Genomic DNA, 13,399 nt, shown 5'->3' on the forward strand with positions numbered 1-13,399 from the left:
GCGAGCGAGAGGGTGGGCCTTGCACATGCGAAATCGCGAGGGTTATCTCCAACTGACTTGTGCACAGCACCCTACTAACCGGTCTCTAGCGACGTGCCAAATTTGAGCACAATCGGCCCAGCCGTTCTCGAGATCTGGAAGCGGCACCCTGCACGTGCGGACGTGCAAAATGGGCCCCAACTGACTTTTGCACGGCACCCTGCTAACCGGTCCTTAACCGCGTACCAAATTTGAGCGCAATCGGTCCAGCCGTTCTCGAGATCTGGAATCGACCCCTGCACGTGCGCACGTGCAGCAGCACCCCAACTGTGGCACATGCAAATGCATTGCCTAGTGGGTGCCTACCTACATGCCAAGTTTCAGCGCAATCGGCCCAGTAGTTACCGAGATATTGCAATTGTTACAAAACTGAAACCTCTTCGTTTTGCACGTGCCACGTGCATAAGGGGTCACCCACATGCATCGGAAATAGTCCAATACTTGGAAGAAGGAATGAAACTACCCTACAAAAATTACCGCATGTAAATCGGTCAAGTGGTTGCTGAGATATAAGCATCGCAAAAGCGTGACCACGGCCGGCCGGCCGCTTATACTCAGAAATGTCCGTTATTCTACGTGACTTCGCTCGCTTCGCTCGCTCCGTGATGAGTGGTAAGGCGGCCAGCGCAGCGCGGCGCGTCCCTGACCCAGCCCAACGCGTCTGTGCCGAGCGTGAGGCCAGAGGGATATACTGTACCGCTGAACCTGGGTGTGAGGCGGCGCAGTCTACCGCTCCAGTCAAACGCTGGGCCGTCGGGGGGCGAACATCACTTAGTAGGTGAGTGTACCTACTTTCTCCCGCCGCTACACATCTATATGGGTAAATGTCATGGTTTGAAAATGCTCTCTGGGTTTCACATGCTTGTTCAAAGCAAGAGGTATCTGTACTTTTCCGAATTGTTTTATAGTGGTAAGGTCATGAATCCGCGTGCCCGACCTTCCAGTATATGCTACACCGATCCGTCGCCATGGTGCAGTGGCCCGACCGGTGGAAACACCGTGGGACGGGAAATGGAACTGGTGATTTTGCCTTAAATTGAGCTTAAAGATTTCACGCAAGAATGAGGTGGATGAAGCATAAGTAATGCCAACTTTTTGGGCGCCTCGTGGGCGTAAAAATTAGCCGATCACCCCCCCCCCCTCCGGTGACGGATAAATGTTATGTCCCGCGAGTGTGACTTTGGCCCCCCCCCCCTTTTGCCAGCGGCTGCGACCGCCAGTGTACAGCATAGCAAACGATATTGCTGTCGAATTTCTACATTACCTATCTGATGAGTCATCTGACATTTGAAAGCCGAGGTACCTATATTGGCTAACATAGCTTAGTGTTGAACCACACAAAACAAACTTGGGCAAGATCATGTTTTTAAACATTTTGGTCGCAACGCCATGCACACAGTCTTTTTCGTATTGAAAATCACATCATGCTCTACCGAGAAACGTTCGCACGTGTTTAGCAGAGTTTGGAGTCCATAGGAAGTGGGTGACATTAGCACATCATCAGCGTAGGCCAAGTGGTTCAGGCTTCCCAAATATCGGCATCCAACACCAGTTTTGTCGAGTTCATTGGATAACGAATGAATGTAAAGATTAAACAGAAAAGGAGATAATATGTTTCCCTGCCTTACCCCATTTGTACAAAGGTAGGTATTTGGTACAAATGGGATCACCATGGGATTCGAACCATGGGTTGCGCATGCGGTAGACACATACGGCAATTACTTACATTGCTAGGGAATAATTCACTTTCCCGAGTAGTTTTTTCAATGGATTTATGTTTTTATGCTCAAAACGATCAGCAAAGAAAATAAAGCCTTTTGTATAACAAAGATATTATTTTCCTTATTTTGATATACATAGGAAGACTATAGGTATTCTATATAAAATAGGGGAAAGTGGGGTAAGACGGGCACCTTAGCTTTGGAGCTATTTTTCGGCCGGTTAGAAACATCATAGAAACGGGAAACTGTGTGAAAACCTTTTTTTAAACATTTTACTTCCATTTGCCAGAAGATGAGACTTAGACCTGATTCAACAAATAAGCTGCAGCTATTTTTGCAAAACCTTGCAAAAACCCGTCTTACCCCACCCCATGGGGTAAGGCGGTCACCTGGGTAGGGCAAGACGGCCAGCTTCTTTCACCGACCAGCACAGCTCGCAACAAATGCCCGAGATTAGCCGCATTGATACAGTCGCTCGTTGGTCTCAAGTGCTTCGGAAATGGCAGTATATGAGTTTCGTGCAGAAGGCGTATGCTCGATAGGCCCTAGTTCAGAAGCCATGTAGAACCGTTCTTCACATTCATTATTCGAGAGTAAACTGTGCCGAAGGAATATTGCTAACATGTCTGTGAGTATCGGAATCAAACATATTCTTATTACAAATGCTTCTTTTTTTTCCTACAGCAGCAAAAATATTTTCACCATTACAGACCCATTGGATTCATAGTTGCTCGTCTTACCCCAAACTCAATGTCAGAAGTTCAGCACGATTTTTCTCTGTGGACAATTGATGCATACAAAGCAAATCCGCGGTAAATGAACATTGTTGGCATATGAGTATACCACAAGTGATTGCGAGTTTTTAGCTCTATAGTGCTGCACACAAAAGCTTGCACAATATATTATGGATGTTTTCAATGAAATGAGTGTTTTAAAGAAATCAAAATAAAAGATTATCGACTGAACACAAATTCACCAGACTTCAATGTTGGTGTGTAGTGGGAAAGGCAACTCTGGTCCTAATTTTTCTCGCTCGTAACGCTATTGGTTTGGTCTGCAGAAGGGGTGCCCGTCTTACCTACCCTGACCGTCTTACCCCACTTTCCCCTAGGTATTGTTTGACACGAAAGCTTATTACGCGTTGACCAATCATATTGCATAGTAAAAACCCATTGGCTGTTAGCAGCATGCTGATTGGCTGACGTCTGACGATGACATGACTGCATTCCTCAGCAAGGCACGCATTCCTCTGTAAGGCACTCTTTTCGGAACGAGAAACGGAATAGCTTCGTCTAGGGTGATCGTTGGGCCGTAAAAGCTTCTGATTTGTGCTAGTCTCAGCTCAGCTCAAGCTACAAAACTCCTATTCCAGCTCAAAACCCCATGCTAAAAGTGAACCATTTCCCTTTAAGTACCAATTCCCCATGTTCCGCTTGTGCTTCCAACAGTCGCCCATGTTAATATTTGCATGCTCATAAGGTATACAAAATACATTATCAGCAAAGTGCTCGACTTGTTTATTTAATAGTGCAGGGGAAGCAATACTGTAGAGCCCACTTCATCGCTCACGCCTTACCGCACCGTGTTGTGTTTGCGAGGTCTTCTTTATAATACCACGCACAGCGCTGTCAGGCGGTACAGTCTACCTCATCAGGCGCTCTGTCTGGCGGTACAGTCTACCCAGTCAGGCGCTATGCTCGGCTCGAGGCTCGGCTGAACCGCGGGCGGTTGTGGCTCTGCGGCGATGCGTCGTGAGTGGGCCAGCCGCCCTGTGGCCTTGCCTCACCAACTCACGACTACTCACGCACCGTGAGGCCAGTCCAACCACCTGCGTGGGGCTGTGGTGACCGCGAGAGGTTAAAACCCACAGAGGGACCGCAACCGGACCCTCTCGTGACGCGATGCACGATCAGCCGTTATCAGGAAATTACGATTGTTGCCTTTGGCTCGATCTTCAAGGTTCATTGTTTTTCAGATGTGATGAGGACGATGCTATTCTCCGAAGAAATACGCTTGCACGAAGCATGGCCAGTTGTTCTTGTTAGCTATGCTTTATGCACGTCACTTAACTCATACTTAGACTTGCGAGGGCGGGGCGTTTTGCAACCCCGCCATCTACATAAGGTTTTCGTGTATAACCTTAAAATGGCGACACGTAACGCCGCCAATTTTCGCCAGATCCTATGGTGCATACATTTGTTCCAAATGTTTCGTAAAATTTCAGGCCCACTTTATTAAGTTTAATGTCACTTAAGCTTCAGCTAACTTAAGTCAAGTGACCAAATATCAAGAGAAAGGTGATTGTTTACCCTTGTGTCGGCGATAGAACGGTTGCTTTGAAACTGTCAGCGATTGATGAGATTGACAGGATACCTATATGGTATGAAATTTGTACCCATCTTGAATTTCTCCTACATGAATGAGCTCAGGTTGATAAGTTTTGCGGCTAACTAATTGTAACTCAATGGGTAAAAAATTTAAGTATGGCATAATTACTTGTTGTTTCTAATATGAATTTCGATAAAAAAGAAATGCTGGGGCGATAGAAACCTCACAGTGGAATATGTTCTATCTGCGTTCATTTTAACGTTATGGATCCACTGATAGGTATATAGCGTAACCTTTTAAAGTCAGGTAATGATCTTGACTAAAAGTCAACTTTCAAGTTAATTCGTTAAATTTCGTGAAATTTCGTGAAATTTGCGCTTATTCGATAAGTACGGTAAAAAATAATACGAATCTGATTGAATCGAGGTTACTAGTTATATTGCTATTTATGATTATTCAAGATTACGTATAATTCAGCGTAGGTAAACTGGCGGGACAATGCATGCAAACGGACACCGGTATAAAAGCGTCCGCCGTTCTCCGAGGCGCCACAGTCGACACTACTCCCGCGGCCTCGGCGAGCGGTGAGCGGTGAAAGGGTCCTCAGCCCAGGAAGCAGTCTCAGACCCTGCCCGATCACTGCACGGTTCGGTTCTCCCATCTCTGCAGCGATGAGGCTGGTAAGGAGCGACACTTGTTTTGTTTTGGTGTAAAGGAGTTTTCAGGCTATGGCACAACGAGTTCTCTCATCTAAAGTCACTGACTTGCAGAGCCACTGCCGTTTAAAACAGGAACTGACACTTTCTCCAGACACTCCGATTTGCTGTCAACCTTTTCAGTGGGTGAATATAGGACTTCAATAGGAATCATGACTCATATTGCCGAACCTTATAGAAATAATGTCGTTTTTTTGTCTGTCATGACCATGACACTTAAATTGCTTTGTTTCAGGCTGTCTTCTGCTGCCTAATGGCGCTGATCGTCGCCGACAAGGAGGCAAGAATTAAAAACTACCAGTTTGGAATAGAAGACGACGGATCTTTTGAAGCCGTGTAAGAATAGCTCTTGATATTTTGTCTACGTTAATTTAATGTTCCACTGCAAACAAGTTTATCAATTTGACGACACAAGTAGGTAATTAACGTGAACGTTTCACGAGAAGTTACCAAACATAGATGGAATCACAAATCCCATGTGTTTTTACATGGTTTTATAACGCCACCAAGTTCTTTCTCTTGAGTTCGTGACCGTTTATCGTCACTCCTGACCACACTCCTCTATCTCGTGACCATTGTCCGTCGTAATCACTATTGGGCAGGTATGAAACCACGAACGGCATATCGTCCACGGAGGACGGGGTGTCGTACCCCGGCCTGGAGCCGGAGACGGGCAACTACGTCAAGAGCGGCTCCTTCTCCTACGTGTGGCAGGGCGTCACCTACACCGTCACCTGGACGGCCGACGAGAACGGCTTCCACCCGGAGGGCGACCACCTGCCCGACTTCAGTCACACACGCGAGCACATTGGCGACATATCCGACCACGAGAAATGATCCCGAGCCCGACTCCGAAATCGATTCGAGCCCGACCGCAGGAAGTTGGCCGAGTCCGACCATGAGACTGGATCGGTAGACCCGGCCAACTTTAGTGACCCCTTGTGTTTCATGAATTTTATGTCCAATTGCTGAGCTCCGCTCCGTGTGCTGTTGTAGTCCTTTGAATCCGTTTCGCTCCGTGCCGTATGTCTAGTCCCGTGTTCTGTCTTTCGACTGTGAATATAGGCATAACGTCGTTAGCCTCTTCCGTTAAGTCCAGATCTGTTTCGAAAGTGTAAGGTTAGAGTGCCGTGCCACAAATATCATTTTTTTATCATTTGTTAGCAGCAACCTCTTGGTAGGACTGCAAGGCTAGCTACCTATACATTGCAATGAAAACACGCCGTGCCAGAATTTCAAGATAATAGAAAAACGAACATCTGAGTCCAGCATGTAAAATTCAGCTGATCTGAAACATGAACCATTTTGGTCAAGTCATGACCATAATGTCAATATCATGCGTCTCACCGAGAACAACGCGGTTCTGGTTAATTTGATGCTTATATTTGTGTCAAAATTAATTGCATAACAATGCTGTTTGACGTTTTTTTTCGTATGTTAATTAAAACATTGACCTTAGGGGCTAGGGCAGGTCTGAGAACAATGCAGAAATGAATTTAAAGACCTCGCACCGTTCCACTGTCCTTAAGTCCTTAGTGCTTTTCCGAGTATGCGCCGAGTTGTAAAAAAATGTTGAATTATCATTAAAATTAATAATATTGCTATAACTAGGTAGTAGGTACATGCTCTGTACCTATACCTACCGTACTCGAAATCGTTCAAACAATGTGGGAATAGTGACAATTTGACCTCCGATGACCTCTCGTGACCTTAAACGTTAGACCTGGCCTACAAATTAACCCTAGAACGCCTAGGGGGGGGGGGGGTTGTATCAACCCCCCCCCCCTGAGGTTTTTTCGAAGTGCACGCTAAACGGCTTGACGTAGCGGGCTGAAATTTTCAATACCCTCTGGGGCAACCTTTGCGCATCTTTTGCCGAAAAAAAATTGATCGGGTCATGTCAGGTCACGGAGTTATGACGTCATAAGAGGTACAGCCTCCGGCCGACAGTTACCAAACGTGTGCGCCGAATCCCTAGGTTTTCTGCCGGTGATACCCACATTGTTTGATGGATCATGATGAAACTTCCCATGCATGTTGGGGCAAGCATTGGCTATCGTGTGGTGCAAGAAAATTGACCGGGTCAGGTCAGGTCACGGAGCTATGACGTCACAAGAGGAACAGCGTCCGGTACTATTTTTGAAAAGCGCCCGAACCACTATTTTGCTAATTCTTGTCACCTCAATGGGAATATGCAGCAATATTAGCTTCTATAGGGAGCAAATGGACCTCCCAAATCCAAAAATACAATCAGATTTCAAAAATTTAAATTTTGATTTTTCGAATTTCTGCCGCCGACTGTGACCTTGCCGACTTCCGGCGCTCCCAACGCGCCATTTTTAGAGCTAGGGAAACGAAATACATACCAAACGATAGAGAATTGATCAAGGAACACGATAGTGAAGGTTTCAAGTCGATATCTCCAACCATTTTGCCGCAATCGCCGCGGAAAGTTGAAAAAGTTTGATTTTTTCGGAAAATTTGACCTTTGACCGGTCATAAGTAGGTCAAATGTTGACCTAGGACCAAAAAATATACCACCAATCGCGAGATCTCGTTGAGAGCAATCCGTTGGTTTTTTCCGCTAAGCTCTACGACCTTCCGTTTCGAAACGCCAGGGGGGGGGGTCGTAACAACCCCCCCCTGGTCGTTCGTGTTATGAGAAATGGCCTGGTCGTGCGAGGGTTAAGAAGATGCACATGGATGATTAATTTTGACGGTCTTTTGAACGCCGTTTTCCGTGTGTCGTTTCGTGGAACCAGTTTAGACGGAGGGCGGAGAGAGGCCGGAAGGGAGGTGTTAGACAACCCCCAACGGCCAACAGGTTGTGAAAATCCAAGATCCACAGCTTGGCGCAGATTAAAAGCACTACCTATGACTCTTCAAGTTTCATTCTTTTAATATACATTGCATGATGAGTGCCATTTTTCCCGGAACTTACACTTCAATTTAATTCTCATCATATCCAAAAGAAACAATAGCCTTTAAAAAAATGTTCAAAAGGGCTCTTGCAATACTCGACCGCCACCCTTCATCCATTCTATAACTCGGGAACGACCGGGCCGACCGGGAAGAAAGAAGCACCATTCAAATCAAGGGAAGGCAATTTTATCGGCCATTTCAAATGTGCTGACCTCAGGTGATCTGGATGACCTTGAAAGGTCAACTTCGTCACGATCTTACTTATTGCAGCCATTTTATAACTCAGAAAATACTGGGCCGATCGAGACAAAAACTCTACCTGTCGATTCTCCGTATGCGATTGCACTAGCCGTTTTGCATATGGTAACCTCAGATGACCTCGGTGACCGTGAGAGCTCACATGTGCGTTTTCGTCCAATGGAGACATTCGATAACTCGGGAACTTCTGGGCTGACCGAGAAGAAAACACCACCAGTCGATTTGTTGTATGTAATATCATCAGCCGATACGAACACGGTGACCTCCTGTGACCTCGGTGACCTTGAGGGGCTACCTGAGCGTTTTCGCTGCAGTGGGTCTCGAGTTATAGAATGGCTTAGTGATCAGTGAACTGAAATCAGTGAACTTCGTCACCTTGGGAGGTGATCTCCCATGGTGACGAAGTTCACTTGAGGTCACCATATTCGAAATGGCTGATCATAGACCTCTGTACCTATACCGAGGTATACAGAGGTCTATGGGCTGATAAATTTGTTCACGGTGCATCGACTGATTGCATTCATATTCGTCTCGATTAATCCAGTAGTTCCTTATTTATAGAACCAATGTCTGCCATAGGCAAAAACGCACACGGCACAGCTGACCTCTCAAGGTCACCGAGGTCACATGAGGTCACAATATTCGAAACGGCTACTGAAATCGCATACGGAGAATCGACTGAGTGTTTTCGTCTCGATCGGCCCAGTAGCTCCTGTGTTATATAGACAGTGGCGTATCCAGGATTTCGTCAAGGGGCAAGGGCATACGGTATTGTGGAGCCCCCTGACATTTGGTGCCCACCCCACCCCCCAAAAAAATCCACGGATTTCGGCCACTTACTTTTTAGATTAGGTACGTGATCTCAAACATTTGTCAATTAGGTCTCATCGCCTGAAAAACCCTGAGTGATTATGGGGTGCACAACAACCTTGTACGAACGGATTTCGGAATGGTGCCCCTGGAAACTTGGAATAGTACCCCGGAGACGCTCGGAATGGTGGTCCCGGAGACAGACTTCGGGATGGTGCCCCCGGAGACTTCGGGATGGTGCCCCCTCTGCCCTCAGACCTCGGGATGGTGCCCCCAGACCTCGCGATGGTGTCACCGGAGACCACGGGATGGTGCTCCCGGACCCTCGAGATGGTGCCCCCTCCGACCTTGGGATGGTGCCCACGGAGAATTCGGGATAGTACTAGTGCCCCGCCCCCGGAGAACTCAAGATGGTGCCCCCGCGGACCTCGGGATGGAAATAGCCCCACCCGAGGCGAGGGACAGAAATGGGCCTCCGGGAGACCCCGAAAACGGTACCTTTTTCCGATGGACCTTATGGATGGTGCCCTCTTAGGTAAGGAGACTTCTGGGTTGAAGCTCCCGTCGGTGACCTCCGTGATAAACTTTAAAAAAAAAACGATATAGAATGGCTGCAATAAGATAAATTGTCAAGTTGACTCTGACTTTTGAGGTCACTGAGGTCACTTGAAGTCACCATATTCAAATTAGCTGATGAAGTGGTATACGCAGCGAATCAACTAGGGACATTTTTGTCTCGATCGGTCCAGTAGTTCCTTAGCCCTCGCCCCGCTGGGGGCCAATTTGCCCCCCCCCCCTGTGTTTTTTTCCTGAATAGCAAGAAAACGGCGGCGCGCAGCGCCGCCAAATTTTTAGTAGGTACCTTCCTGGGCATCAATTTGACACCTTCACACAAAATTTCAAGTCTTAGATGATTAGATCACCTGAGGTCAGGAGTTAGTGAGGTCAAACTGAGGTCATGTTCGAGCAAAAATGAGCAAAAAACATGAAATCTTGAAACGCTCACAAAAGCTACAGTTACCAAGCAATTTCAACATTCTTTATATGGTCATGTAGACAAAAGGCGGCGCTACAATACTGCTATCTCGGATTTTCAAAATGTTGGGATTTTGACCCCCAAAATTCAGAAATTTGATTTTTTCAAAAACGCAAAAAAAATCTCAAAAATTTTCGGAATTTAAAAAAAACGGAATATATGTGATAGTCCCTATACGCTCTTCTACATAGGCCAAATTTTAGATCGATACCTCCTTTTTTGGCCAAGTTAGAGCGAAAAAAAACTGTTCAAAATTGATGACGTCAAATTTTTTAACTCAATTTTTAGTAATTCTAGACCACGTAGCGCAAAACAAAGATCACCATTGAACTTACCGGGACAAGCATCGAATCGATATCCATTTTATGCAAAAATATCAACTTTGAAATTTGACCTAATTTGACCTGACCTTGACCTGACCTTGACCTGACCTTGACCTGACCTTGACCTGACCTTGACCTGACCTTCACCAGAAGTCAGAACTGACCCCAAGGCTGCCTAACTCACATAATCGTAGTTGGCATATAAGATGGACCATAAAACATGGATCACATGACATTTTCATACTGTGACCCTCAGTGACCTGACCTCTGTGACCTGACCTGGTATCAGTGACCTCAAATAGCAAAATATGTGTTTGACGAACATTTCCCCATCGATTATTTTCAATGAAATGCATTTTAATCGATTTTACAACGCGTTTCTTGAAATGCCTGTAAACGGTGAAAATTCGACCTTTGACCTGACCTGTGACGTCATCGGTTTGACCTAGGTCAATGAAATTGGGTCAGAAGGTAGTTCCCTGATGGGGCTATCTAACACCGTCTGCCGCTTGTCGCTATGTTGCGTGGTTCTCGAGATCAATTGCCCCCGCCCCCCCCCCCCCCCCCCCCAGCAGGGCGCGTTGCTCGGCAGACCCCAATGGGGCGCGGGTTAGTTATAGGCGAAAACGCTCGGGTGACTTCTCCGGGTGATCGAGATCACCTTAGGTCACCAGCGAAAAATGGATGGTGAAATCGAGATTACTTTAGGTACTCTGCGGGTGAAATCGCACACCGGGAATCTGGTAGTGTTTTCTTCTCAATCGGCCCGGCCGTTCCTGGGTTATAGATGCCTGCCAAAGGTGAAAACACTCAGGTGAGCTTCTAAGGTCACCGAGCTTATCTAAGGTCACCATTTCAAAGCAGCTAATAAATTTGCATATGCCACTCGAATGATGGTGTATTTTTTCTATTGATTTTTTTTTCAATAAACCCAACAGTTTTGCAAACTTCAAGTTTTGCAGTTGAATAGTGTTGCTTTATTCGTAAACTTGAACAAAAATTCACATTCGTCACGAAATCAAAACAAACGTCGCGTGTGCAACGCGTTTGCACGTGCGGATGGGCGGTTTGTCCCGTATTTTTCATATAATGGTGTATAAAGAACCTGATTTTCCGTGGCCAGACTGCCCAGTAGTTAACTCCACCCGTGAACTATCATATTTCTTGGCTTCAAAGGCGGGGTAAATACCCGAACATGGTAAGATGAATACCCCCTCCCCCATTGCATTGATTGAACGTTGTAATTCATTTGAAATTGAAATCAACTTATATTGAGTTACTTTGTTGTATTTCTTTAAGTAATTTCTCATTGCATTCCTCAGTCAGTTATTCATCATCATCAAGTCAATTTTCCTATATAGTCTTCCTCTCAGTCTCATTCTTCTTTGAGTTAGGTATTCTGATTATGTTTGGAACAGCCTTGTCAGAACGGTTTTAGTAAGCCTGGCGTCACACGAAGATGCCAGATGTCGACGGTTGAGAAATTCCCTAGATATCTAGAGATATTCCTCGGAACGCTGTGTACGCTAAAGTTACTGTCCGATTACCAAAGTTAAGGTCTCAAACGAATCCTCGATTCACGGACTACCTTCACTGAGGTTCATGACCTCCAAGGTCATGACCTTCCAGGTCAACATAAAGGTCAAACGACGGAAACCGCTCTGCACGCCAAAGTTAGCGACCGATTTCCAAAGTTAAGGTCTCAAACGATTCCCCAATTCACGGACTACCTTCACCGAGGTTCACGACCTCCAAGGTCATGACCTTCCAGGTCAACATAAAGGTCAAACGACGGAAACTGCTCTGCACGCCAAAGTTAGCGACCGATTTCCAAAGTTAAGGTCTCAAACGATTCCCCAATTCACGGACTACCTTCACCGAGGTTCACGACCTCCAAGGTCATGACCTAGGTCAACTTCAAGGTCAAATGACAGAAAACGCCCTACACACCAAAGTTACAGACTGATTACCAAAGTTAAGGTCTCAAACGATTCCCCAATTCACGAACTACCTTCACTGAGGTTCATGACCTCCAAGGTCATGACCTTCCAGGTCAACATAAAGGTCAACCGACGGAAACCGCTCTGCACGCCAAAGTTAGCGACCGATATCCAAAGTTAAGGACTCAAACGATTCCCCACGTCACGGACTACCTTCACTGAGGTTCATGACCTTAAAGGTCATGACCTCCCAGGTCAACTTCAAGGTCAAATGACAGAAAACGCCCTACACGCTAAAGTTACCAAGCGATTAACAAAGCTAAGGTCTCAAACGATTCCCCGATTCACAGACTACCTTCGCCAAGGTTCGTGACATCTAAGGTCATGACCTTCCAGGTCAATATCAAGGTCAAACGACGGAAACCGCTGTGCACGCCAAAGTTAGCGACCAATATCCAAAGTTAAGGACTCAAACGATTCCCCAAGTCATGGACTACCTTCACTGAGGTTCATGACCTCCAAGGTCATGACCTTCCAGGTCAACATAAAGGTCAACCGACGGAAACCGCTCTGCACGCCAAAGTTAGCGACCGATATCCAATGTTAAGGACTCAAACGATTCCCCAAGTCACGGACTACCTTCACTGAGGTTCGAGACCTTAAAGGTCATGACCTCCCAGGTCAATTTCAAGGTCAAATGGCAGAAAACGCCCTACACGCTAAAGTTACCAACCGATTAACAAAGCTAAGGTCTCAAACGATTCCCCGATTCACGGACTACCTTCGCCAAGGTTCGTGACCTCCAAGGTCATGACCTTTCAGGTCAATATCAAGGTCAAACGATGGAAACCGCTCTGCACGCCAAAGTTAGCGACCTATTTCCAAAGGTAAGGTGTCAAACGATTCCCCGATTCACGGACTACATTCACCGAGGTAAGTTTGGCGTGTAGGGCGCTTTCTGTGATTTGACCTTGGTGTTGACCTGGAAGGTCATGACTTTGAGGGTCATAAACCTCGGTGAATGTAGTCCGTGAATCGGGGAATCGTTTGACACCTTAACTTTGGAAATCGGTCGCTAACTTCGGCGTGCAGAGCGGTTCCCGTCGTTTGACCTTGATATTGACCTGGAAGGTCATGACCTTGGAGGTCATGAACCTCAGTGAAGGTAGTCCGTGAATTGGGGAATCGTTTGAGACCATAACTTTGGTAATCGGTCTGTAACTTTGGTGTGTAGGGCGTTTTCTGTCATTTGACCTTGAAGTTGACCTAGGTCATGACCTTGGAGGTCGTGAACCTCGGTGAAGGT

General features: G+C 46.3%; 2 protein-coding genes across 2 annotated transcripts in view; both read left to right on the forward strand.

The window, feature by feature from the left end:
* Positions 1-4,666: 4,666 nt before the first annotated feature.
* Positions 4,667-5,883, forward strand: LOC122382446 (cuticle protein CP14.6-like). Its single transcript, XM_043367759.1, has 3 exons — positions 4,667-4,768; positions 5,040-5,140; positions 5,407-5,883. Exons 1-3 carry the CDS (start codon positions 4,760-4,762, stop codon positions 5,639-5,641), a joined length of 345 nt encoding a protein of 114 aa, XP_043223694.1. The 5' UTR covers positions 4,667-4,759; the 3' UTR covers positions 5,642-5,883.
* Positions 5,884-11,201: 5,318 nt separating this feature from the next.
* Positions 11,202-13,399, forward strand: part of LOC122382448 (F-box only protein 9-like) — a gene marked incomplete at its 5' end in the record, with an annotated part of 28,779 nt that continues 26,581 nt past the window's right edge. Inside the window, one exon of the mRNA XM_043367760.1 lies at positions 11,202-11,219. Coding sequence (XP_043223695.1) covers positions 11,202-11,219 — 18 coding nt within the window. The remainder of the gene's footprint in view (positions 11,220-13,399) is intronic.

This window comes from Amphibalanus amphitrite, unplaced genomic scaffold (genome assembly GCF_019059575.1).
Source record: "Amphibalanus amphitrite isolate SeventyFive unplaced genomic scaffold, NRLGWU_Aamphi_draft 000139F_arrow, whole genome shotgun sequence".
In the NCBI taxonomy this organism is placed as follows: Eukaryota; Metazoa; Arthropoda; class Thecostraca; order Balanomorpha; family Balanidae; genus Amphibalanus; species Amphibalanus amphitrite.

Bases quoted from the DNA above. Each gene is read 5' to 3' on its own strand.
- LOC122382446 (XM_043367759.1), top strand. The intron at 5,141-5,406 runs GTAAGAATAGCT...ACTATTGGGCAG, and splicing joins GACGGATCTTTTGAAGCCGT to GTATGAAACCACGAACGGCA.